At 52.8% G+C, this 25,739-nt stretch overlaps 2 protein-coding genes and 1 long non-coding RNA gene across 8 annotated transcripts in view; 1 reads left to right on the forward strand and 2 right to left on the reverse strand.

Moving 5' to 3' along the window:
• The window catches only part of DAP (death associated protein), a 65,311-nt gene extending 62,247 nt beyond the window's left edge, over window positions 1–3,064 (forward strand). The window contains exon 5 of one of the 3 annotated variants that reach the window (XM_077879573.1): window positions 1,177–1,269. In XM_077879573.1, the coding sequence (XP_077735699.1) occupies window positions 1,177–1,241 (65 nt within the window). In that variant the 3' untranslated portion in view covers window positions 1,242–1,269. Of the gene's footprint in view, window positions 1–1,086 lie in introns of all 3 variants that reach the window. The other 2 variants (XM_077879574.1, XM_077879572.1) reach the window with 2 other exon arrangements.
• The window catches only part of LOC144302316 (uncharacterized), a 55,243-nt gene extending 40,661 nt beyond the window's left edge, over window positions 1–14,582 (reverse strand). The window contains exon 1 of the long non-coding RNA XR_013369165.1: window positions 13,335–14,582. This is a non-coding gene — a long non-coding RNA (uncharacterized LOC144302316). The remainder of the gene's footprint in view (window positions 1–13,334) is intronic.
• Window positions 14,583–17,633: 3,051 nt separating this feature from the next.
• ANKRD33B (ankyrin repeat domain 33B) overlaps window positions 17,634–25,739 on the reverse strand; it is an 81,974-nt gene continuing 73,868 nt past the window's right edge. The window contains exons 4-6 of one of the 4 annotated variants that reach the window (XR_013369166.1): window positions 23,577–24,405; window positions 21,709–21,872; window positions 17,634–20,854 (exon numbers count right to left, since the gene is read on the reverse strand). Coding sequence is in view for 2 of the 4 variants with exons in the window: in XM_077879575.1 (XP_077735701.1) it covers window positions 21,863–21,872; window positions 23,577–24,405 (839 nt within the window). In the remaining 2 variants the exon portion in view is untranslated. Of the gene's footprint in view, window positions 21,873–23,572; window positions 24,406–25,739 lie in introns of those variants that run through there. The other 3 variants (XR_013369167.1, XM_077879575.1, XM_077879577.1) reach the window with 3 other exon arrangements.

Genomic DNA, 25,739 nt, shown 5'->3' on the forward strand with positions numbered 1-25,739 from the left:
CACCCGCCCCGCCTGCCCCACGGGCTGTGGCTGCTCTCCTGCCCGGGGCCCAGCGAGCCCCAAGGGTGACCGTCTGGCCCGCAGCAGAAAATGGGGGCCGAGCCCTGCACTAAAGTCATGGGGTTTTGACACACCCTTTACCTTTCAAGAGCCCCTCTTCTGGTGAGACCCAACATTTTTTTTAAGATTTGTTTATTTCAGAGAGAGAGAGAACAAGCAGGAGGGGCAGGGGTGGAGAGAGCCCAACCAGACTCCCCGCGGAGCACGGAGCCTGCCTCGGGGCTCGATCACACACCCTGAGATCATGACCTGAGCCAAAACCAGGGTCAGACGCTCAGCTGACTGCGTCACCCAACATTTTTTTTTAACCACCCACTAGCAACGTGGCATCAGAGGGATGGCCCAGCACCACCACCCACGGTCCTGCGGCTCACCGGCCACGAGCCCGGACATGTGCTGTTGCTCAGAGCAGCTCAGCACAGCGCCCCAGGGCCCCTGGACACACAAGTGGGACACCTACCATGTGAGGGAAAACTAAACGCTGACCCAGGTCCAAAGTCACCCCCGGCCGGTTGGCTCAGCCAGACCATGCTGTGGCTCTGGCCTGCTCGCTGTGGCCTGGGCCCCAGCCACCTCCGCACATGCACTGTTGGCACAGGAAGGCAAGTCCTCCCTGACAAGTGGCCGGGTACCTTCTTTGAGGCCCAGGGGGGTGAATCCAGCTTCGTCTCATGGGCTTCCAGCCCTGCCCCAAGTGTGTCCTCCTCAGCCAGTGCCCCTGTGAAGCGGCTGTGGCAGCAAATCTGAATTTAAGACACTGGCTTTGGTTCTGCGTGGCCCCTAGTTGGAAAGGCCACGAGGATAGTTCTAGCAGAGGAAAGCCATCCAGCGCCAGCTTAGTTCTGAGGCAGTCGTATGGTGACCCGAGCTCATGGTGTGGGGGCAGACTCTGAGCATCCCCACCTCCTGGGGCTTGTGGGCCCCAGGACCCCCCTCCGCAGCCCACAGAGCATCAGGACCCCCACAGTCCCAGGAGACAGTCCACAACCTGCCAACAGGTTGCCTGTTTTGTCGCCCAACCTGCAGGGAAGCCAGTAGACAGGGCATTGGGGACCCTGCCCTCATGTCACAGGGCTGTACGGGGTTGACGGGCCAGTGCATTCTGTATCTCGACAGGGCGACAAAGACTTCCCACCAGCAGCCGCCCAGGTGGCTCACCAGAAGCCCCACGCCTCCATTGACAAGCATCCTTCCCCAAGAACCCAGCACATCCAGCAGCCTCGCAAGTGAACAGCGAGAACCGGCGCCTCCACCACCAGTGCCTCAATTTCCCCACCTTTCCTATTTCCCCGGCAAAGATTTTCTTCAAGACACTGCTCCACTGGGAAATCTAAGACAAAGTCAAGTGCCCCTTCTTTTGCCTTAAATTTCCATATCTGAAACTAAGAAGGATCTGACCCCCACCTTGTGTCCAGGTGGTCCTGGTTGGTGGCATTTGAGGATCTTTGTATCCCTGCAAGTGCCATAAGCAGACCTCGCCAAGGCCTGATGAGTCAGACATTTCCAGAGCTCAGCTTTACTTCTGTGTCAGCAGTCATCAAAGGCCCTACCTGTGGTCTTAAAAACAAGCAGGCACACATTTGGGAGGACGGGATTAAGGCTAGTGGGAAAGTCACCCATTTCCTACTTTTTAGTAATAGGACAACACGTCTTAACAGCAGGAGGGCAAGAGGGGTTTCAGGAAGGCAGGGTAGGGAAGGGTTTTGGTGCAAGTGGCACCAGCGTCCCTGAATTCCTCTCCCTGTGTGACGGGGGCTCACTGCCCAAGGAGGCCCAGGTGCTCCTGGGAAAAGCCAAAGAGAAGCTCCCATCTTTAAATTGGCTCTATAATCACAGGAGCCATATTCTGGAAAATTAGAAATCTAGGCAGTCTGCCTGCAGGGAGCTTCTCCAGAAGGACATCTGCCTCCTGAACCAGAGAGCCTCCACCAGGGACACCGGGCAAACCTGCGTTTCTCGTAATCCTCTCTAGAGCTGCTTTTGAGTTCTAGAAGTGACCAACGACCCGGTGGAGGAACCAGCTTTCCTGGTTCTGGGACACTATAGCAAGCCCACTGCATGCATGCAAAGACAGATGAAAACCTGCCCCGTTGTCTCCCCAGAGAAAAGCAGAAACACCACATTCCATTTGAGCTAGAAAACACCTGTCAGTCCAGCTGAATTCCTTCTGCCCAAGCGCAGGTTTGCCTGGGCCCGCATTCACCGGGGCGCATCCGATTGTCCTCTGCTTTCAGCATGTCCTTCCGGCGTGGAGCTGCCTAGACTGCTCCCTGGCTCACCGCTCTAGAGCGCTTTATTTTTCTGAAAAGCCAACGGGCTGGTGTGCTCAGAGGCTGCAGATGCTCCTGGAGCAGGTACGGCCCCGACGCGCCACGCACCGGCGGTCATACTCGCGGCAGGTGGCAGTGGCGCTTTGAGCGCCTTGCACACACCGCCAGCCTCGCTGACGTCCTTATCAGGTCCGCGGCTGCCAACCCGCAAAAGTGACGCAGACCTAATGAGACCCACCTCTCACCCTTCCCCGAGGGAGAAGCAGCACGGCTGCACATTGCAGAGGCAGTGCTGGGTTTCCCTTCTCACTGATTTGCTGGGGGGCAGGGTCTACCCCTCAAGGCACCTGGTAGACGCTGAGATGTTGGTGTAACATCTCACCAACTCTGGCTTGCAGAGTTGCAGACCTGGGGGGGCGGGGTGGGCAGGGGGCAGCGTGCCCTGGAGCGCAGCGAGCCAGCAGCCGCCCCGCTACCTCCTGAACTAGGTCAGGCCTGTGCCACCACCGTACCCTCCGCTACAGAAGTTCAGATGCATCCTTGATACTTTTTAGTTTTGCAGCCTGGAGCGCCATGCTGTTTCCCAAGGTACATTTTCCATGTCCTTCTAGCTGCTTCTGGCATGTATCCCTGGGCCCTAAATCATCACATGCAAAATATTTTCTTGAATGAGTTCATCAGTTGTTAACCTCAAGGATAATAATGATTGTAATAAAGCTCTTGCATTTCCTTCTCATGGTTGTATTTTCTTACATTTCAGACATGTTTCTTGTACATTTTACAGGGGTTCCCAGATGGATTCAGTAGAATCACGAACATGCATGTGTGATGGTTATTTTCACAAATTGTTGCCCAGACACAAAGTTAAACTGTTGGACACCTGACACCTTGAGTCTGATCATCTACTTTAAAATGTCTTAAAATGGAAAAGCTTAATGCCACTGATAAGAACATATTACTTGTGCCTGGCAGCTGGCCCTATGCTAGCTAGTGCCTCCAGGACAGACTTAGAAGGAATTAGTAGTAAGCGCAGGGGTGGCTGTGAGCAGCTTTTGGTAAAAAAGACATTTGCCTTGATCCAAAGCTCTGCGGGAACCCTATGGGTAGGAGGAGAGATGAGCACAACAGTCAGACCTCGAGATCCAGGCGGAACACAGTCTTGGATGGGAGAGTCCTCTGCGGATCCCCCCACACAGGGCCTCCCCGGTCAGCAGAGGACCTGGGTGTCACCTGGGGGTGACAAGCCAGAGTCTGCATCTCCCAACAAGTCTGGCCATTCCTTAGCCCTGGTGTCCCCTCTGGGGCCATTGAGACCTACAAGGGGTCTCACACATTTAGTGTCGCTGGGTGGAGAGTCTGTGTCTGTAAATAAATTCAGGTGGACAGAAATGCCAAACACATGCCAGCCAGCGTGGAAAAGAACTGCCCCCGATGGCTTTATTGTTAACATTGTTGTCACCTGCATTTTCCCCACATTGTTGCTGTAACAAAGTACCACAAAGTGGCTAGCTTAAAACCATGAAAACAAATTATTTCATGGTTCTAGAGTCTAAAAGCTTGGGATCAGGATATCAGCAGGACCCAGCTCCCTAGGAAGGCTCTAGATGATGCTCATGCCCTTCTGATAGCTACCTGCATTCCTGGGTATTTATTGCTGGTTGAAGCATAAGTCCAATCCCTGCGCATTGTCACATGGACATCTTTGTGTGCATCTGTGTCCACATTCCCTTCTTCTAAGGACACTGTCATTGGATTAGTGCTCACCCTAATCCAGTATGACCTCATGTTAAGGAATTAGATCTGCAAAGACCATATTTCCAAATAAGGCCATGTTCACTGATCCTGGGGATTAGGACTTGACGTGTCATTTGAGGAAACATAATTCAACCCAGAGTATCCACTGTGCACTGAAAAGCTAGGAATCTCCCTCCCTGCTCATACTGTTTGACTCACTCTTCATTCCATAAAATTGCTTTTCTGAATAAACTTAGCTGTAAGAATGCTTTATCCGCTGCAGGTTACTGGCCGGGGAGCGATCAAAGCGTGCCTGCAGGAGGCAGGGGGGGAAGTGCGGGAGAGGCATGCGCATGCTCGGTGCCTCCAGCCGCGGTGTGTGTCTGTCTGTCTGCTGGTCCTAGCAGCTTGTGAGGCTGCAGGTCTTGCCTGCACATGTCCTCGTCTGGAGTCGCGTGTTTCTAGATCCCACGTCTTCTCTAGTAAGAGTTTTCCGTTGGGGAGGACCATCCCATTTTACAGATGGGAAGACTGACACAGAGAAATGAAAACCCGCATCTACACTAAAACCCCCCCACAAGCGTTTAGAGCGGCGTTACTCATCACAGCCAACGAAACTGCGAACGACCCAGACGTCCATGGACCAAGCACAGACCAACAAAACCCGCGAGCCCCGCCGGCGGGAGAGGACGTTTGAGGGGGAGGGTGGCGGTCAGCACCGGCCAACCAGGGCCCCTGCACCTGCGCGCGGGGCGGGGCGGGGCGGGGCGGGAAGCTGCCCTCGGGGGACGCGAGCTCGGGGCGCGGTCCCGGCGACCCGGGTCACACCCGCAGGGACCCGCTGAGCCCCCCGGCCGTCTGCGGAGCCGGCGGCGAAGACGCGGTGCTCGACACTCGGGGCCTGCGAAAGGGAAGAAGGGCTGGAAAGAAGGGGCGAGACGCACCGAGGAGCAGAGAGGCCCCCGGGGGATTCCCCCGCTCCCTCTTAGGGCTTCGCCAGCCCCGCTGCGGGGAGTCGGGCCGCGGGGTGCGCGGCCACCCTGAGTGCTGGCGCCCCCCCCCCCCCGAGCCCCGCCGCCGAGCCCCGCGGAGCGCCCTGCGCCCGGGAGACCCGGCCTTGCTGCCCGCGGTGCGGCTACGCAGGGCAAATTCAGTAAGACGCCGCCCCCCCCCCCCCCGCCCCGCCACCGGCCGCCCCGGAGGGCAGACGCCGCCCGGGGGCTTGGGGGTCGGTCGCAGGGCCCGAGGAACTCAGGGCAGCCCGGCCCCAGCGGCGGAGGCCCAGGGGCGAGGAGGCGGAGATGAGGGGCGCCGGAGGGGGCAGCCTGGAGCCGGGAGCCCGGGGTCAGGCCTTGGACGCGAAGTCCGCGGGAGACACGGAGCCGCGGGGCGCCTGGGTGCTGGCGCTTCGGGTGGGCACCGGGTGAGCGAGGCAGAAGCACAAACCCCAGAGCAAGAAGGTGTGTGATGAGGACCCAGGCTGACGGAGGAACCCCGCGGGGACCAGAAGCTCCGCTAAGCTGCTGCCCTTTGAAAGGGGAGGGCAGGCGGCGGGGCTGGGCTGCCCGGGGCGAGCTGAGCCTTCCCGAGGCTGGACCCTGAGCAGACAGGCCCAGACAGGCCCAGAGAGGCCCAGGGGCAAGGAGGCGCTGGCGGGGGGCGGGGGGGAGGGGGAGGTGGGCGGGGGGCGGCGGGGGGCGGCCCCCCGCAGCCTGCACCTGCCCAAGCCAGCTCTTCAGAGAGCACCGCGCGCCTCAGCTCTCCACCTGTATGCAGGGAAAGGGGTCTTGCCCGGATGAAAAAAAATCATGGATATTAACTTCCTGGTTAATATGGACACCAGTTTCAAAAGAACAGAGCTCCCAGCACAGGCAGGTGTCACTGGTAAGGTGCAGAGATTTGGGATTGCAGAGAGGGAGGCCTGGATCAGTGCCTGTCCAGGCTGTGCCCAGGAACAACAGCATGGAATTAGAGACGAGGTAGGAGAGGCCCAGCCAGTGACGAGTGGAGCAGGAATGGGCGGATCCTTAGGAGGCTGAGGACCCCAGGGCGCCCCTAGGGCAGATGTACCCAGAGGTCAACAGGCTTGCCTTTGCCCTGGTTCCTGCGTGCTGTGTGCACTGTGCGCTGCCTGGGGATAGACTGAGACCCCCTCTCCAGGCTGGATCAACTGGGAGGCCCACCACTACCCTGGCCTGGTCTGGGGAGACCGGCTCCCCACTCTCAACACATCCTCCTCCTGTGCCATCTGCTCCCTGGGTCCAGGGAGAAAGACAAGGACCATATTACAGCCTCTCCTGGCCCTCAGGTCCACACCTTGACATCCATGCCCACCTCAGGGAACCACCTCGGTTCCATGCTTCCAACCAGGGTCAGCACCTGGTGGGGCGACACTGGCCGTCCTCGGAGCCCAGAGCAAGTGTGGGCCCTCCTGGGTGCACCCTCCCACTTAGTACCTGCAGGGCCTGGCCAGCTGGCTTTGCTCCTCTGGGCCTCAGCTTTCTCACTGCCAAAAGGAACTTTCCTGAACGTCTCTGGTGGGGCTGTGTGCGTGTCAGAGGTGAGCACTCAGGTGATCTTCATTCATCCCCATTACAGTCATGGTTATTCATTTATGACACAAGACCAGAGACACCAGGAGCTTCTATCCATTGAAAGTGAAACCCGGGCAGCGGCAGAGGAGCAGGGCAAAGGCGGGGGAGGGCGGCCCTGGGGCTTTCAAGCACACTCACACCACGACCTCAAAGGCTGACTCCAGCGCACACAAGCACATGCCCAATAGTGGACGGTACCGCTCCCCGTCCTTGGTCCTATGCTTCCACCAGCCAGGTATGGGCACAGAGAGCCAGGGTGTGCACGGGAGTGTACAGAGCTCCAGAGGGTGGCAGGTCCGTGGCTTCCACAGAACCAGCCAGAAATAGTGGGAAGCTCTGGAGACAGTGAATTGAGCGCCAGCCAGTGGAGGTCACTGCCCGACCCAGGTTGGGGGCATATGCACCACACTCGGGCGCCCCGAGAAAGGGCAGGGCTGGAGGGAGGACCTGGAAGGAGAGGAAAGACATTGCCAGGCACCGCAGGTTTTAATTAATGAATTCTTTTTAGAACATCTGTCTCCTGCCTCGGTGGCCCGTGGTGTTCTTCTGCTTGCTGTCCTGCAGCTTTTTCTAACTTCACAGCTGCCATGCTGGTTAAGTGTTTCTTTTTACAAACCCCAAAGTAAACTTATTTTCCCCAAGACTTGGCATCCTGCTGAGCTCTGCAGTATAAAAACAAAAACAAAATACAACCATAAATAAATAAATAAATAAATAAATAAATAAATAAATAAATAAATAAATAAAACACCGGCATTTCGTAACCATCCCAGGCGGCATCTACAGCCGTATGCTCCCAAGTATAGAGAAGGTGAGTGGGTGTGGTCATTAACTGTGAAAGTGGGGGTATTTGAAGTTTCCTCAATATTTGTATTAACCAGGGGCACCCAGGTGGCTCAGCGGTTGAGCATCTGGCTTCGGGCAAGGGCATGTTCCCAGGGTCCTAGGATTGAGTCCCGCATCGGGGCGCCCGCTGGGAGCCTGCTTCTCCCTCTGCCTGTGTCTCTGCCTCTCTCTGTGTGTCTCTCATGAATGAATAAATAAAATCTTTAAAAAAAAATAGTTGTATTAGCCAGACTTCTCCAGAGAAACAGAACCGACAGGAGATGATAGTAGATGATGATAGGTATAGATAGATGATCGCTAACTAGAGAAATAGATAAAGAGATTTATTATAAAGAATTGGCTCCCCTGCTTATGGAGGCTGGCAAGTCCAAAATCTGCAGGGTGAGCCAGCAGGTGCGAGACCCAGAGAAGAGCCAATGCAGCTCAAGTCCAAAAGCCGTCTGCTGGCAGAAATCCCTCTTGCTGGGGGAGGTCAGTCTTTTGCTCCTTGCAGGCCTTTACATGACTGGAGGAGGCCCACCCACATCATAGAGGGCACCTGCTCCCCTCAAAGTCCACTGATTTAAATGTGAATCTCAACCAAGGCCTCACAAAAACATCCAGGATAATGTTCGACCAAATATCTAGGCCCTGTGGTCCAGCCAAGAGCACACAGAAAATGAAGCATCCTAACCTTTCATCACTGCTCACTTTTCTCAGGTTCTTCAAAGCATCGTGAACCTGTTTTCACTTTGTCCACACTGAAGCATCTGTACACCTTGCAACATTCTGTCAAACATATATGCAGCTCTTCCAAAACACTTTCTAAAATTCAATTAAGGGCATTCATGACAGGAGAAAATCATCTCTCCCTCACCCTCCCCATTAATCCTAAATATTATTATAAATCTAATTGCCATGCTTTAAAAAAATCCAATTTGTCGACTGAAAAAGACCCAACATGATCTGATATAATGAACTGATATAATGAGGAAGATTTGGGACTTTACTCAGAAGCCCTGGATGAGTGATTTGATTACCTTTCAGCTCTGTCATTTTGAGGTGCTGCGGGTCACCTAAAAGGGAAAGTCCAACATTTTGTCACACGAGGGCTCAGTTTCCATGCAAATTACCAGAAAGCTATTTGTGTTATTCTTTAGAGATGCATGAAGATCATGGAATGTATTTGGAGTACTAATGATGTCTTCATTATCTCTAGGGCAATGGTTTTCACCTGGGGGCGATTTTACCCCCAGAGAACCTTGGGCAATGTCTGGACACATTTTTAGTTGCCCCAACTGGGGACTGGGGATGGGACAAGAGGTACTAGTGGTAGCATCTAGCGAGTAGAGGCCAGGCGTATGACCAAAAGTCCTACAATGCACTGAGAACAGCCCGAACAACAAAGAATTCTCCAGATCCCAAAGTCAACAATACCAAGGTTGAGTAGTTCCTGTTCTAGAACTCCATGACTGCTAACAATGCAATTACATAACTAAAGGCAAATTTCCCTCATCCCAGAATCTTGAAAAAAAATAATAATAAATGTGTTTCAGTGACAAGGGCACATTTGGTGCAAGCAGCTAAAGTAGCTCAAGCTTGTGTATGCATTTCAGTCCCTGGAGCAGCAAATAGCAAATTGCCCTGATGCAGAACTGCTCCTGGATGCAATGGGACATTTTAGATAAAGCCAGCCTTCCCTTCAGGGAGAGCACGCGGTGCTTCTACAGCACGAGCAAACCCCGTGTCTGCCACAGAAGGACTAAAGGCCAGCTGTGACCTCCCGGGGAGGTGGCCACCTCTGACCCACCACTCCACACACAACCTGAGTGACAGACGTGGGACGCTGACATCCTTTCTACCCCTCCGACATGAGGCTGTCCAATGAGTTGGCTCGACATTTAGCAGCAGCATGTGCAACTGGACCACATCACCAGGCATCTAGAAAACACATTTCAGAGCATGAGATGGGACAAAAGTCTGTACAAGTCACGTGCTTTATCACAAAATTCTCCACCTTGATGCCAACGATGCCTCGGCCTCTGTACTTCAGTTGGCTAGAAACTTTCCCGGCTCAGTCACTTCTAGAAACATTACCTGCCAGGGTGTCATCACCAACCGGGGAAGCCCTGTGTGACTCACAGGGTCATCACTCACAGTCATCTGGCACAAAGGAGTAGCACTTCCAGTTAGGTTCAGATTCGTTCTAATTCTGGTCACTAGATTCACCAAACATCAGAGGCGCTGTCAGGCCAGAGCCAAAAGGCAGTCCACGCGCATGCGGTCCCAGATCTCCCGTGCCCACAACAGCAGAGCGCGGTGGGTGAGGACCATCCTCGCCGTGGGACGGATGCAAGAAGCCCACATCCTGGCACAGGCCACCTCTCAACCTCTCAGACTGGTGCAGACTGGGCCTGAGAGAGGAGATGTGTAGTAGAGAAACCTCTGAACAAAAATTACAACCAAAACAAACAAGCAACCTAAGCAACGGGCTTTGGAGTCAGATTTCCTTTACAGCATGATTGGGAAACCCCCTCAAAGGCATATAATGTCACATCATGTACATCTCCCAGCCCTAGGATGACGCTAATCCCATCATGCCAGTGCCATTAAGATAACTGATGAAGTCCTTTATAGGTCTGTTGTTTGACTTTCATAGCCAATGCTTTCTTCCTGCCTTAAAATGAATGTTGTTTCCAACTTAATAGGTTATTTTACTATCCTCATAGAGGCTCTTACCATATTAAAAGGATCCCCCAAAAAAGATTTCCTATGAGGCAACAACAAAACCAAAGGATTATCACTTTACAAGCACAAAGTACTGTGACATCTAAGAAAGAGAAGCAGCATTAGCGTGATAAACAAGTATTTTCTTCAAAGACAATTAGGTAATCTGAACATTATAGGAAAAGGATCAATAAGCACTTATAAATTAATGCTTTATTTCAACTATATAAACTTAACCAGTTTATATAGATTATTATAAATCTAATTGCCATGCTTTAAAAAAAATCCAATTACACTATTTTCCACGAATTCCAAAGGCATCCAAGTAGCTATGTTCCCCACCCCACCCTCACCACCAGCATCTTCATCATCACTGCCGCCATCTCCCTCCTCCTCACATTTATTGAGTGCTTACTACATGCTAGGCGCTCACAGCAACTCCACCTGGTAGACTTACTTTCACTATTACATACACGCGACAACTGCAGCCCGGTGTGGGGCTTACCCGCATAGCTAGGAAGTGGCAAAGCTAAGATTGGTCTGGCACTAAGCTCTAGGCTTTCCACCACTAATCATGAAAAAGCAGAACATTCCACTGTCATTTCCACACTCGATTGATCCGTCTGTCAACCCAGACCGTTTCCAGGTCCTCTGTCTCCCCACAGAAGAGAGCTCCGATGCTCCTCTGCCAACCAACAGAAGTCCTCCCAGGGGCAGGAGGTCCCAAGAGTTGGAGGAACAGCAAGATCCTCTGGTTGCCAAACATCTAGATTGGAGCCTGAGAGATGCCAAGGTCCTGCTCCCAGGATGGGTAGCCCTAGGAGAAAGTTGAACCCCATTTGAAGCCCTTTACTGGGCCAGATCGCAAAAAAAGAGGAAATCACGAAAGACTAGACTTAAGTCCTACTTCGATGTCCGGAGATCCAAGTCTAAGTTCTAGACGTTGTCTCCTCCGGCAGTAATGAAACGCTCCTACGCACACGCTGCAAGGGCTCATCTCCAGTGGGGCTGGAGCAGCAAACTGGAAGGGAAAGTTCTATGAGGAGAGCAAGTCTACAATGGCGAGGATTCCCCAAAATTAGGAGGACAGGGCCTCCTCCTGCTTGTGCCCCAGAAGAGGGTTGAGAGCAGAAAATACAAATAAAACATTGACTTTCTTCGGCTTTGGTGCAGGGATGCCAGTCTCCCCCATGCCCACACCCCTTCCTCTTTGGAATAGAGCCCTATTATCCAGTACAGGCAATGCCCCCACTTCCACGGCTCCATTTTCCAACCTGATGGGTATGTGTGGGCTGCAGGACAAAGTTCGTGAATGGGATACATGTGAGTGTTAACTTAAAGGGAGGTGAATCATCCAGAATATTTGCTTCTTGTTGCCCTTTACTCCTTTCTCCTATGTGGAAAGTGGGGTAATGACTTGTACTCCAGCAGCCAGCTTGGATTATGAGGCAACCAGGGGTATGGAGCTCCTGCCAAGGATGACAGAGCAGAGGCAAGAAAGAGCCTGGATCCCTGATGACAGTGGCACCACCATGCCCGCCCCAGCCTGCTGCTCTAGTCTTTGCCTGGAAAAGGACAAACCTTGACGTATTTTTAGCCACTCTTTTTTGGCCATAACAGAAAAGCTTAGAGCACAGACTCTGAAGCTGGACCTTGATTAAATCTCAGCACCTCTGCTCACTAGCACTGAGGTCTTACATAGGTCTCTTGACCTCTCTGTATCTGAATTTCCCCACGTGTAAAATGAGGCTAATAATAGTTTCTACGTTACAGGGTCATTATGTGCCTGGCACACAGTAGCAGGTAAGCTTTTGTAGTGATATAAATCATAATGTCAGTGATTAGGACAATCACCATGTCATACCAATGACAATGACAATGACTGTTATGAGTTTTCGCTCATATGCAGCTAAACCTAATTTTGTTTGATACAAATGCTCACAGTAGCCAAGCAAGAGTGGGCTTTCCTTGGAACAAAGGAGGAGACGTGGCTCCTTAACCTCCTTCAGCAGCTACTCCAGGGAGCCATGAGGTCAGAAAATCAAGGCCAGTTTCCAGGAAGCAACCCCGGTAACCCTGGTAAATAACTTGGTCAGCCAACTACCAGGTTCAGTTTTGCTAAGTTGGCAGATGAGTTTTAGGCAATAGAGAGGACGTCAAGGTTGTGTGAGGGAAGAAGGGAGGAGACACCATCCAGAGAACATGGGGTAAGGATGAGGTCCCCACGAGAGCAGATGCCTAACTAGAGTTGGTAAGGTTGTCCGGGATGACGCTGCATGCAACTGACCCACCCTCCATCTCCTCTGAAACCTCCAGTGAGACCTCCAGGCTTCTCATGAGTTCCTATCCTGAGTTGCTAAAGCATCGCTGCCCATAACTTCCTTAAGAAAGCAGCATAATATCTATCTGCTCATAGTACAGAGGTCACAGTAATTAAGTACTTTGTTGGCCATATTCTCCAATCTCTTGGGCAGTGCCAGGCCCCACCATCCTGAGTTCTAACCCTGAGGACCCTGGCGTGGGCCAGAGCCAGGACCTCTGGGTGCTGGTGGAGGGATGGCACTCTGAGCGTGACAGTGTGACAAGGCTCTCACCACCTCAGGGAAGGCCCACTTGCCTCTTTGCCTGTTTTTCTAAGTTGTAGGTGGCTGGATGGTCAGAGGGCAGGTCAACAGCAACCATCCAGTTCAGGCATCCCCGTCCTCCCAGAAGACCTGAGGATGGGCCTCTTAGCCAGGCTCCACTGTGGGCTCTGGGAAGAAATGATGCACTTCTCCTGGGAGCCACCCTTCTTCCTTTCACCTGTGGTTAGAAAGATCTTGACCCAGATGGTCTGGGATGCTGCTCTTGGCACTGAGGCAAGCACAGATCGTAGTCTGCTACACCATGACTGACAGCTCAGCCCTAGGAGCAAGGAGCTGGGACACCTCTCCACTTGCTCGGAGGCCCTGCGTCATCCAAGGTAGTTCACCAGAGCAGGGGCTTACACAGGGCCTGGGGCTGAAGAGCTCTGGCCAGATTCCGTCTGGGAGAAGACCTCTTAATGGAGCATGTTAGAATTCAGAAGGCCCTTAAAACCTGTCTGTCCTCATCCCCACCGTGAGCCATTGTTCTGCTGACCTACCTTCCATCCGGAATCACAAGGGCTCTTGAGAGACCTTCCTGATGACTCGGAGGTCATGGAGGCAGAGAAGAGATGGAGAGCCCCTGAGACGCCCAACCAAGGTGGCCAGCACAGCGTCTATGCTCCAAGCGGCCCCCAGGACTCCGTCCAAGACTGGCAACAGGCAGGGTGGGCAGCGTCCGTTCAGAGACTCATTCCTTAAGGAAATGACGAACCCTGCCAGGGTCACAGAGGGAACAGTAGCAAAGCCGGCCCGGGCCCCTATCTGTCTCCAAAGACCTTCCCCCACACAGCCTAGAATATGGATGTTGTCATCTCGTTTAATTAAGCAAGCCAAGCATCTTCTTCCCCGTATGCTTTTCTGGGAGAGAAGCCAGGCTGAATCCTATAAAGCAGAGTATTTTCCACGTTGCTGATCCTAGCGAGCTGATTTCGCTGGTCTCCACGGCCATTTAATATTGTCTTTGTCAAGCAGCAGTCCGCTCAACAACGCGGCCTAATCGGCAGCATTCCCGAGAGCCGAGAGGCATTTGGGTGCCGGACGGCCACCACGGCCCCCTCGCCAGCGGCTAGCAGCTGGGGCAAGTCAGCTCCTGCCGGGCAGATGAGGCGAGGCGAGGCGAGGCGAGGCCGCTGCCCCAGGTGTGCGTGGGGCCTCCTCCGCCTTCGCACCTCCAGGACCAGGGCCCAGGCCCTGTGAACGCCCTGCGGAGATGCACACAGAGACGCCGCTCAGAAAGCCGCGCTGCCCATTTGCCGAGGGATCCACGGGTGGAGGAGGCTCAAGCTCAGCCCTCAAGGCTGGCCCAGGACAGGACCACAGAGGGAAGGGAGGCCCTTATGTCCTGCCTCTGTGGGATGGACGGACTTTGGTCTGGGGGACGCCAAGAGCATTGGGAGCAGGTGCCCGCAGTGACCATACTCCCAGGGGCTGGGACAGAAAGGACGAGCAGACCGTGGATGTGGCCTCTGTGCAGCCGAGGAGCTTTCAGAGCCACTGGCGAGTGAGCAGGTGTGCGTGGGAGCTGATGCGGGGCAGGGCGGGCCTCAGCTCTACTCCCTCCCTGGGAGCCTGGTCTGACGTCAGAAAGCAGACGGCCCTGTGACCGCCCCCAGGTTTAGTGCGGACCAGAGCAGAGAGGCCGAAACAACTCGTAAGTGGCTGCGAGCTCTGTGCCAGTCTTGTTAAAGATCTAGGTACGGGGACCCCGGGGGGCCCAGTGTTGAGCGTCTGCCTCCGGTTCGGGGCGTGACCCCGGGGTCCCGGGATCGAGTCCCGCATCGGGCTCCCCGCAGGGAGCCTGCTTCTCCCTCTGCCTGTGTCTCTGCCTCTCTCTGTGTCTCTCATGAATAAATAAAATCTTAAAAAAAAATCTTGGTACAATTTCTATGTCATATAAGCTCTTCAGGAAAACCTTACGCACCAGGAAAATCTCCACTTTAAAAACGAGGGCGCTGAAGCAGGAGCTTAGGTAACGTGCCCAGAGCCCTGCAGCCAGAAGGGGGCAGAGTGGAACCAGGGTCCGTGCTGGTCTGGCTCCTCCGTGCTGCCTCCCAGGGGACCAGGGGCCGGCTGGGACTCTGCCCGGGCCTACACTCCAGGGCCTCGGTCGGGAGTCAGGAAGTCAGCGTCCAGCTCGCCAGTCTGCAGGTGCTGCCGGGGGAACTACCATGGGCCAAGCCCCGCTCCAGATGCTGGAAAATAGTGGGGAGCCACGAAGACGTGGCCCCTCCACCTGTGGCCCCTCCGCCCGTGGCTTCTTGCCTTCAGGGGTAGAGCAAGGAGAAGGGGCTGGTGACACCGGAGGCCAACAAGGTGGAGGAGCCGGACAGTGAGGGTTAGGAGGGGGTCCCACCGGGGTGCAGTTTGGGGGAGGGCAGCATTCCCAGCCTTTGTGCGAATTGTGTCCCCCAACAAGATCTCTTGGAATCCTAACCCAGGTGCCTGTGAACTTGCCCTCGTTTAGAAATAAGATCATTGCACATATAATTAAGACCAAGTCACACAGGATTGGGATGGGTGCTGATGCAGTGACTCATGGCCGCATGAAAGAGGAACATGTGGACACAGACTCAGAAGGAAGCTGGCCGTGGGGTGCTGGAGGCAGAGGCAGGAAGAGGAAGCATCCCCCAGAGTCTGATGGGGCCCGGCCCCGCTGACTCCTGGCCTCCACCCCGTGAGGAAATACATTTCTGCATTTTGAAGCCATGCAAGTCAGCTGTCATTGTTGCAGCAACCACAGGAAGCTGATACAGGTGGGAGCACCAGGTATTACTGACAATTTCCCAAGTGCTGCTGATGCGGCTGGTCCCAGAACCCCGGGCCCCTGAAGAGCCACTGGTCCATGTGACGGTGGAGGCTAACCCACGGGCCCGGGGAGAACATGAGTGTTGTTGCAGCATCTCCAGGGCACCTGGCCCGATTGTGGGACTGGGGTGGTCTGGAGAGTTCCAGAGACACAGGTGGGGCCTCGGCACCTGCACAGCACTGGGAGGGAAGGTCAGGAAATGCTTGTCCCATCGGACCCCAGAGAGGGCATCATGTACTTCAAACAAGGGAGGAGGACGAGATGTGCCCCTGGAGGGGCCATCCCAGTGGGGTTTGGTCAGGAAGGATTGCAAGCCTGCACCTGGCAATGACCACTCAGGACAGTTAGTAGGTAAAAGCTGGTATCCCCTCCCCAGGAGGCGGCCCACGGACAGGGGGTGACAGGGCGGGGGGGATGGCTTGGGCCTCCCAGCCAAAGGACTCCTCTGCCAGGGAGTAAAGACACTTGCAACCTTTTCCACTGCAAGAGAACTTCCCCACCACACTCTTGAACCCTCCTGTCTGTCCCTGGTGACCCAGAGAGGGGCACCCAGGGCCAGCTTCTCATGTAGGCTCTTGGGACTAATCCTTTTTCAATAAGAGCTAAAGAAAAGTTGAAATCCTACCTTTGCAATTCATTTCTCAATTTTGTTTTTTAAATAATGCTTTTGAAATATCAAAGTGGATTAGGGTTTGATTTGTCTATTTTATTTATTTATTTTTAGCCAGAAAAATTAACATTTTGTTAGGTTTCTGTTTTTAAAGTGAGAGCAATAATGAGCTCGGGCAGGATAACAGGTCTCAAGGCAGGCGGTTCAGGCTGGGCAGGGGTGGTCACCCCCCACTCCCCCACCCCTGACCTGGCTGACCCTGATGCAGGGTCAGTGACCTCTGGGAGTGGAGGCTGCTGGCCAGCAGTGATTTATGTGAGCCATTTGCACATCAAAGTTTGTTTTGTCAGCAGACTGGAGGCTTTCAGCCACCTTTCCTGCCCCTGGGTGCAAACCAGCCAGGACATCAAGGGAGATGGCAGGACGGACCCTGGGGAGCCAGCAACCAGGGCTGCACGCAGGCAGAGCTCTGAGGTCCTCCGGAGGCTGATGTTCTCCATCACATGTGGAGACACTGCTCCCGAGGCCGGCGGACAGGGTGGGCAGCGAGGGAATGCACCTGCCGGAGGCCAACCCCCACCCCCGCCCCGTACCTTAGCTTCGTGGGCGAAAGCTGGAGCTTCACCAGGCTCCAAATAGATGCAGTGAGGGAAATAACGGGGATGAGACCACGTCCCCCCTCATCCTCTCACTTTTCATGTCCTGGTTTTCACTTTTCTTAAGGACTATCCCTTGTATGCATTCCTATTTACTAATATTTCTACCCAACACATATACACGTTTTTCACAAACAATAAATACGACTATCTCCGATCACCATCATGGTCTAGAAATTTTTATTTAAAATTTGACTTCCTGGGACACCTGGGTGGCTCAGTTGTTGAGGGTCTGCCTTCAAGGGCATGATCCTGGAGTCCCGGGATCGACTCCCACATCGGGCTCCCTGCATGGAGCCTGCTTCTCCCTCTGCCTGTGTCTCTGCCTCTCTCTCTGTGTCTCTCATGAATAAATAAATAAAATCTTTAAAGAAAAAGGAAAAAAAAAGAAAAAACCTTACCATCCAAAAGTAAAGTGAAAGTGTATCAGAAGAAGTGCCCATCGATTTCAAGCAAAGTAAGTGACAATAAAAATGCTGACCTGAGTCATAAAAATGAGGGACCGGAGTGGCCAGGGGTTGAACGTCTGCCTTCGGCTCAGGTCATGATCCCAGGGTCCGGGGATCGAGTCCCACATCAGGCTCCGTGTGAGGAGCCTGCTTCTCCCTCTACCTATGTCTCTGCCCCTCTCTGTGTGTTTCTCATGAATAAATATAATCTTTTAAAAATAAATAAATACATACATACATAAATACATAAATAAATAAATAAACAAACTGGCAAATTTGTCTCATTTTCTCATTAATACACACTTTGGTTTATTCCAATACCACACCGTTGTACCACAAGAATGTTGATTTCACGAGTGATGTTTAATCCTGTAGCCACAATCCCCTCCCCCATATTTTTACATTATTTTTTCTATATTTTTAAAATATTACAGAAATTGTTAGAAGTTGAAAGGGACAGACACATTCTTTCTGCTGAATAAGGTATCATATTTAACTTAAAGATTATTAACCTTCTGGATGTTCTGGATAGAGGAATTTGAAGCTGCTGGGAGTCACATGTAACCCTGAGGTCTAAATAGGAAAATATCTTTTATAAACTGTAACAAATCTCACCTTGAAATAAAAACCTATGAAATGTACACAATTCCATCCAGAGTCAACATTGTTACAATATCCATTTTCAGAATGGACAATGACAACAGCTTTACATTCAGAAAACACAGCCTATAGACCAAGATGGCGTAACTTGCCACCTGGCACCCCGTGTGCGAGAAGTCTGTTCAGCCCTTAGGCTGTCACAGAGCTGCCCTTATTAAAAATACACGTCCTCAAATGCCCAACAAGCCGGGCAGAACAATGGTTTGAAGGAAGCGAATGCCAATGGGACTTTTTCTGGGCATCTGACCGGAGGCATATCATTGACATTCCCTGGGATGTCCCCACGGCTCACAGGGTTGCCGGGAACGTCTCCAGGTTTATAGGATCCTTACATAGTTTTCATCCAGTTCTCTAGAGTTGTGCAGTTCCAAACCAGCTTCTAGAACGTCTGCTCAAAAACTGGCATTAAAGTGCTTCAATGCAACCTCCCAAAACATTATAAAGTGTCAGGTCAACTCAGGTCACTGCTCTACCTGGAATGACTAGCTTCATTTTTGTTTCTGGCCTACATTTCCTTTTAACACAATACAAAGGTGTAACACAGGGATGAGCCGATCTCTCTTAAAAACCCAACTGTGTTAGCTTCAGTTAGACTACCTAAGACCCGGGCAGACTGGCGAAAATCCTAGCGCTTCCTCAGGGTAAGATGGTGCTGACTCTACAGCTAACCTGGCACCAAGTACCAAGAAATCCAGCGTGGCCACCGCCGAATGCCTGGTGGAGCTCCCCGAGCAGTCTTCTCTGGCTTCGGCCTCTCAATGACAGAGGATGTCATCAAAGGCCGAGAGGTGACCCGGATTCGGCTACTGGACGTCGCCAAGGAGCTCCTGCACAAGCCGTCGGGGCCAACACTGCCCCACAGTAAGATCTGGGTTACGACGGGCGGGCTATGCTATGTGTCCCATCGAACAAAGTGCTCCCCGTGAGTCTGGGGCAGTCCAACCCTCCTGAACACACTATCAAAGCAGGTCACACCTGACATTCCCTGGAGCCACAGCAGGGGTCACCTTGGCGAGCACAAAACCCAGTCTTCCTTCTGTTCATCTGTGTGTTTGTGTGTGCGTGCGCGAGTGCGCGCGTGCACACCTTCACCTTAGCACACTGACCGCTTTAGCATGGGTTGCAGCCAACGGCCAGCAGAGCACTGAAGTGGCTGTGCCTTTCACAGAAGCCTTGCTTCAGGCTGGGTCACAGTGAGGAAACTGTGTGCACAGCACAGCAGCCATTCAACCGGGTCACTCGAAAATTAGCTAAATCAGTTCAGGTAGTGGTGGGTTTTGTGTTTCTCTCTCCCCCCCCCCCCAAAAAAAAAACAACCTCCAGAAGAATTTTTTTTAAGCCACTTATTTTAAATGTTAGTGAAGAAACATGTGAACCCAAGGCCCCAGAAATGAGCAGCTGACTCCAGAGTGTCACTCCAAAGTGACACAGACGAATGAAGCAAGTTCTAAACGCATCGAGGTGTGAAACGGGGAACACGGCAATCCGCCTCCGGGGAAGAACGGTTTTGTTCTAAGTTCTTTGTGGGAAGCAGCACCCTGGCCGTGACAGTCATCCTCCCGAGTCCAGCTGCCGCCTTAAACGGGACTGTCGTAGTGCAGGCGCCGGCGGTGATGGACCCGCCACCTTCCCTGCCCTCCAGGGCAGGAGAAGCCGCAGCCCGGCCCACTCGTTACCTGCAAGGGCCAGAGAGCATCCTGGGCAAATACCCAGGGAGCGTCGTGTTAGCGTTTCCCCCAAAGGCTGTAAAAGAGAACAAGTGCAAGCGTTTTATCACCTACAAGCCCACGTAGACCTTACAGCAGTAGGTGGTGGCTCTCCAGGCCACGGGGGGCAGGAGGAGACAAGGGGAGCGGGCGGGCTCTCCTGGCACACCTGGGGAGAGGCACACCCCGGGAGAGGCGCACCTGACTTACAGCAGGCCTGGAACTCCTTGCGCAGAGCGAACAGGTTCATTAGGAAAAGACGGTCTTCTCTCAGACTGTAGTGGGAACGAGAGGGCGGAGGTGCAGGGTTCTTGCCAGAGGCTGCAAGAACAGCCTCATCTTGGCCCCTTTACTGAACTCTCAGGGTTCATGAACTCTCTTTTCATAACTTGGTACCTCTGATTCTTCCCCAAGGATAGCCAGCTTTGCATCCATTTCTGGACTGGGGCTTGGCCCACCTGGTGCAATTCCTTTTACACAGCCGCCTGGCCTCCCCTCAGGCGCTGGGCCCCCGGAGGCCTGCTCACCCCCAGGAGCTCGGAAGGAGGTGGGCAGACGCAGCCTGCAATGGCCCGTGCTCCGGCTGACCTCACGATCCCTCTGTCCTCTGCTGAATGGGCCCCTTGGGTCTCCATTCACGTGGCTGGGGTATCCAGTGCTGCCACTGGGAGGAGCCGCAGGGACTCAGGAAGGTCCTAGTGTTCTGGGCTGTGTTCTCCAGCATGGCCAAGACCTGGAGACTTCATGCACTGAGCCCTGAGGTTCCTGCAGACGAACCTCTCCCAGCTATTCTCCGCCCTCCTTCCAGCGGTGAGCCTGGCGCTGGGCTGCCTACAGAACACTGGATTCACAGAAGCCAGGCCAAGAAACTGGCACTGGTACCCTGCACACCCCAGTAGCAGACAGGGGGAAGCCAGTTCCAGAGGTAAAATCGGTGAGTCGCCCATCTGTGTTCTCACGGCCACTTCACGCACAGACTGAAGTGTTTTAAATACGAGGGTTCACATCCACAGGAGGTATCGGGAGGTGCTGAGGTGACTTCATGTCCACTCCAGAGCCATTTTAGCTGCCAAAGTCCCAGGTCTCCAATAACCAGAAAATCTCAACTGAGGGAGATCGCGGGCCTCTCCCTGGAAGACAACACCACTGACATCATCTCAGAAATATTTCTTCTGTCTAGTGTAATCATAATTCACTCGAACAGTTTAATAAAAGTATTAAAATATACTTCATCTTTTCTTCTAACTACATTTATATATAAATCCCTGAGAAGGTACCTGTCAACTTGTAATTCACTATTTACAGTTAATAAACATCAGGGGTGCAAGCAGACACCGGCTTGTCCTCCTTTGTATAGCAGAGTGTCTGTCATCTGGCAGGAGAGCAAACTAGGTCTCCCTCCCTTGGACAGGGGTAAGGGGGTGGGGGGCTCAGTCAGTTGAGCATCCAATTCTTAGTTTTGGCTCAGGTCATGATCTCATGGGTTATGGGATCAAGCTCTGCATTGGGTCTCCTTGCTCAGTAAGGAGTCCGCTTGAAAGATTCTCTCTCAAAATAAATAAATCTTAAAACAACAACAACAAAAAGGCATGTGGGGCTGTGCCGAAATCCTAAACTCTCTGCACAGAAAGTGGGGAAATCTGTCCTTCATTCACTGGGTAGGTGGAGGTCACTACATGATAACTCAACTGCCTCTCATGATCGCCTTCCTTTTCTGCCCTTTTTAGACCTCAGAGTGGTGGTGCCAAGGAGGATCAGGATATTTAGCCAAAACTGGAGAAGAAAACAGGCAAAGGAAGGAGAGGCAAGCAAGGAAGAGAGAAGGTGAAGGGGGTGGCAAGGAATGAATGTGCCCACAGAGCAGAAGGAGGTCATTGCCCATCATCGCCCCTGCCCCCAACCAACACTAGAAGCAAGGCAGCAAAAGGTGACCCCTCAGTGAGAAAATACAGCCAGCCACCCAAAGCAATGAAAATACACAAACCAGAAAATGATCTCAACAGGTGCTGGATCAGACTGTGAGGGAGACGAGGGGTGTTTCTCTTCACCTCATCTCTTCCAAGGAGACTCGGCCAATCCCAACTCTTGGAGCTGCAGCTACCCTTAGTATCAGTGATGCTAAAAGTGGTTCCAGACCTCTATGCCATTCTGAAAAAAGGGAAAGGCTCACTAAAATCTGACTTTGAGAGCTGCATTATCATCACACCTACCCATCAGGCTGGTGCTGCCCAGTAGCCTGATGATTGAAGTTTCTGGAGAGAGGAGCATGAGGCCCCAGAGAGCGCAATGCTTCATGGTGCCAAGAGGGAGGGACCAGAGAGAGGCCGGTGCCACCCGTGCCCACATCATGAGAGAGGTGCTCATCATGACACAGCCAGGGAGCACGATTTGACATGTGAATCCAGGGTTATGAGAAAAAGCTTCCAAATCAGTCTCTACTATTTTAGATCTATGGCTTCCAAGCAGGATAATTTTTAAATAAAGTGCCGTCAGTAGTGCATACGTGACAGATACTCTGCAACCCACATGGCCAGAGATTCATTATAATTTCTCAGTGCTTTGGAGATAAAAAGTCTGGACAAAAACTCCCACTGAGCTCAGGGCCCAGGGCAAATCACATCCGTGCTCTGCCCAAGTCCCCATATCTTGGAAATTCTACAAAGCCAGCATGAGGATAAACTGAACATCACAGGCAGTCATCAAAGGAAAAAATACAAGTAATTCCACACCAGGAGCTCTTTGGAATTGAGTCTGGAGGAGGGAGCAGCCCTCCTCCGGACTCACTCCAGTAGAATTTGCCTAAAACAAGTTTGCTTAATATTCAGTTCTAATCTGTTTGTTTAGTCCTCTCCCCCTTTCCAGTGATTTGTATCACTCTGATGGCTTATTCTTTTGTATCTTTTTTACATTTTAAGGATATCTGAACTCAATTTACCTAAGAGCACAGAGGACTTAATTTTGTAATTCTAGTAAAATTCTATTACATTTGCCCCCATTTTATTAAATAATAGATTTTTTGCATATCTATTTTTTAATATGTTAAAGGCTTTGCATCCAGTTTATCTAAAGTCCCTTGCTTAAAATATTTAGTTCTAGCAATAAATACATGCTTCTCTATGCATGGTTTCGTGCTTTGACAACAGGTTTTTCTTCATTATTATTACCATATAAGTAAGAGAGCTTTCAAATAAGATACAAAGGAAATCTGATTCCCCTGACTTACTTCATCATTTTGCTGGAAAAGTAAGTGCCTCCATCAAGTAGAAACAAATATTCAGAATAGGTTAATCAAATCAATAAGAACATACAATGCTCACGCACACCTATGGTGAGAAGGAAAGACAAATGGCAAGAAAGGGGAGACTTCCACAAATTCTGTATGAAATCATAGATATCACAAATAATTATTGCTAGAAACAGTATGTCAAAGGGTCTTCAGGCAAACATGTTAAAACTGTCTCAAATACAAACAGCCCCATCACCAGTAAAATGCTGCAAATTGGATCATGATTAAAAATACAAAATTATTCAGACCCTTCGATAAATTGGTCTTAAAATTTTCTCAAGTGAGGTTCTAGAGATAGGCTTTTGGGGCAAATCTGCCCACTAGGTGTACGGATTGCCAGGGGAACCGGTTTTAGGCTCGTGGACCTGCGCCCTCCCCCATTCACTGTGCAGCCGGAACCGACACCGACGGCGCGCGTCTGGGCCCCGTGCGAGCCTGGCCCGGGGCCGGGGGCTGCGGGGCCGCGGGGACACGGGGGCTGCGGGGACACGGGCCGCGGGCCAGCAGGGGGGCCAGCCGCACCCTCCCCCGCGCAGCCCCGCCGACCCCCGGAGCCCGCCGCTCACGTCCTCTTCCTCCAGGACGGCGCCCGCTTGTCCTTCTGCGCCGCCGCCGCCCGCTGCTTCTCCGCCTCCTCCGCCCTCCTCTTCTCCTCCTTGGCCTCCTTGTACCGCCACTTGGGCAGCTGCAGGTGCGCGCTGTCCTTGGTGCTGCCCCTCGCGGCCGCCCGCTCGGGCTGGAAGGTGGGCGCGGGCGCCTTGCTGATGCGCACCCGGGGGATGACCACGCCGGGCCGCACGCTGCTCCTCCGCAGCAGCTGCAGGGGCAGGAGGCTGGCCCTCCGCGGGGCGCCCGGCTGCTGCGGGGACGGGAGGCCGGCTCTCGGGGCCCCCTCTCTGGAGACGCCCACGGCCCGCGAGGTCCGGAACGGCGGCTCGGGGCCCTCTATCTTGTCACCCTCCTGGGCGCGCGTGTCCCGGCTCCCCCGCGCCTCCAGGATTTCCTGCACCGCCAGGCGCCTCTTCCCCACGCAGGGGGCGTCCTCGGGGCACACGGTCTGGCAGACGATGGCCACGGCGGGGCTGTAGAGGCTCGTGGTCATCCGGACCATGTGGTCCAGGACGCCCCCATCCTCCGGGCCCTGGCGTGAGCGCGAGGTCAGCGTGGCGCGCACAAGCTCGGCAAGCCTCTGCAAGCAGCTTTTGGAGCCCGACGGCTTCAGAACCGCCTCCGCGGGCAGCGGCAGCTCTGGCTTGTACCTTTCCCCGAACTGCTCCGGGCAGGGTCGCTCCAGCAGCCTCTGGATGAGGCGGACCGCCTCCAACCGTCCGGTGTAAGCCGCCCACTCCTGGGGCGCCATCCCGCGGCGCGGGTCCCTGGCATGGACGTCTGCCCCTGAAAAATATGCAAACACAAACGGCAATGGGAGAGAATGCGCCAAGAACAACGCGGCCAATGGCAGGAAAGGAAAGACTGAAATGGATCAGAGGCAGAACCTGGGAAACCTAGTAACTGACCACCTGGAGCTGTGGCACCTGGATGACCCTGCCTCTGCCCCTGAACTGCGAGCACCATTAGACACAGCCCACCTTGAAGTGCTCCAGCTACTGGCTTACTTTTCCTAAACAAAACTGCCTGAACCCAGCACCTAAATCGTGCGATTTTTAAAGAAATAAGACTTCGTGGCTTTCCAGCAATGGAGAGATGACTAGACAGCCAAGGTGCTTCCTGAACACTTCAATGATGTTACTAGAATGTTCCAGAATACTAAAAGGAATAATCACTTGCAAAGTGCTTGGCATCCCATTTCTTTATCACCTCACATTTTCCAGGAAATGTGCAGTCCCTCACTGCTTATACTGTGTGGTTGGCAGGTCCTAGATCTATCCTCTTCACCAAACTGTGGGCTTCTCCACCACAGAGTCCACCTCTTACTCGTTTCGGTTTCCTTGACACATCTTGTCCTGGCTTGTGGAGGCGTGCATTTAATAAAGATATGTTACAGACGGTGGTAGTCACAGTGGCCAAGGGACCTACCTGAGGCCTCCAAGCTGGTAAAAGTGAAGGTCTCAGCCCCATGCACTTCCTGCCACCCCACAGGGAGGGCTGCTTCCTCTATGACAGTTTTCTGCGTCAACGTGGCCAGACTATAGTACCCAGGGATTTAAACTCAAGTCTAGGTGGACTGTGAAGGTATTTTGTAGGTGCAGTTAGCATTCACAGTCAGTTGACTGAGTAAAGGAGATTGCCCTCAACAATTTGGGTGGGCCTCACTCATCCAATCAGTTGAAGGCCTTAAGAACAATAGCTACAGTTCTCTGGAGAAAAAAAAAACTCGGCCTCAAGACTGCACCATTAACTCCTGTCCAAGTTTCCAGGATGGCCTGCGCCCACTAATTTTGGGCTCTCCAACCCACAAAATCACGTGAGCCAATTCATTAAAATAAATCTCTTCATGTGTACCTCTTATTGGTTCTGTGTCCCTAGAGAACCCTGACTCCTATATCCTCAGTCACTTCCTTAATAAATTTCACCCATACCACCCACTGCCCCCTCCTAATACTGCAAATTTAAACTTCAACTCAACTTGATGAAATGTTCATAAATTTCAGCATGGTCGTATAAGAGAAATTAATAAGGAATTGCTGTTCAATTAATCTTGGTCCAATCCCAGCCCCGTACACAGTTAAAAATCATTCAGGATTTCAGGTCACATTAGTCATACTTTC

This window comes from Canis aureus, chromosome 31, assembly GCF_053574225.1.
Source record: "Canis aureus isolate CA01 chromosome 31, VMU_Caureus_v.1.0, whole genome shotgun sequence".
In the NCBI taxonomy this organism is placed as follows: Eukaryota; Metazoa; Chordata; class Mammalia; order Carnivora; family Canidae; genus Canis; species Canis aureus.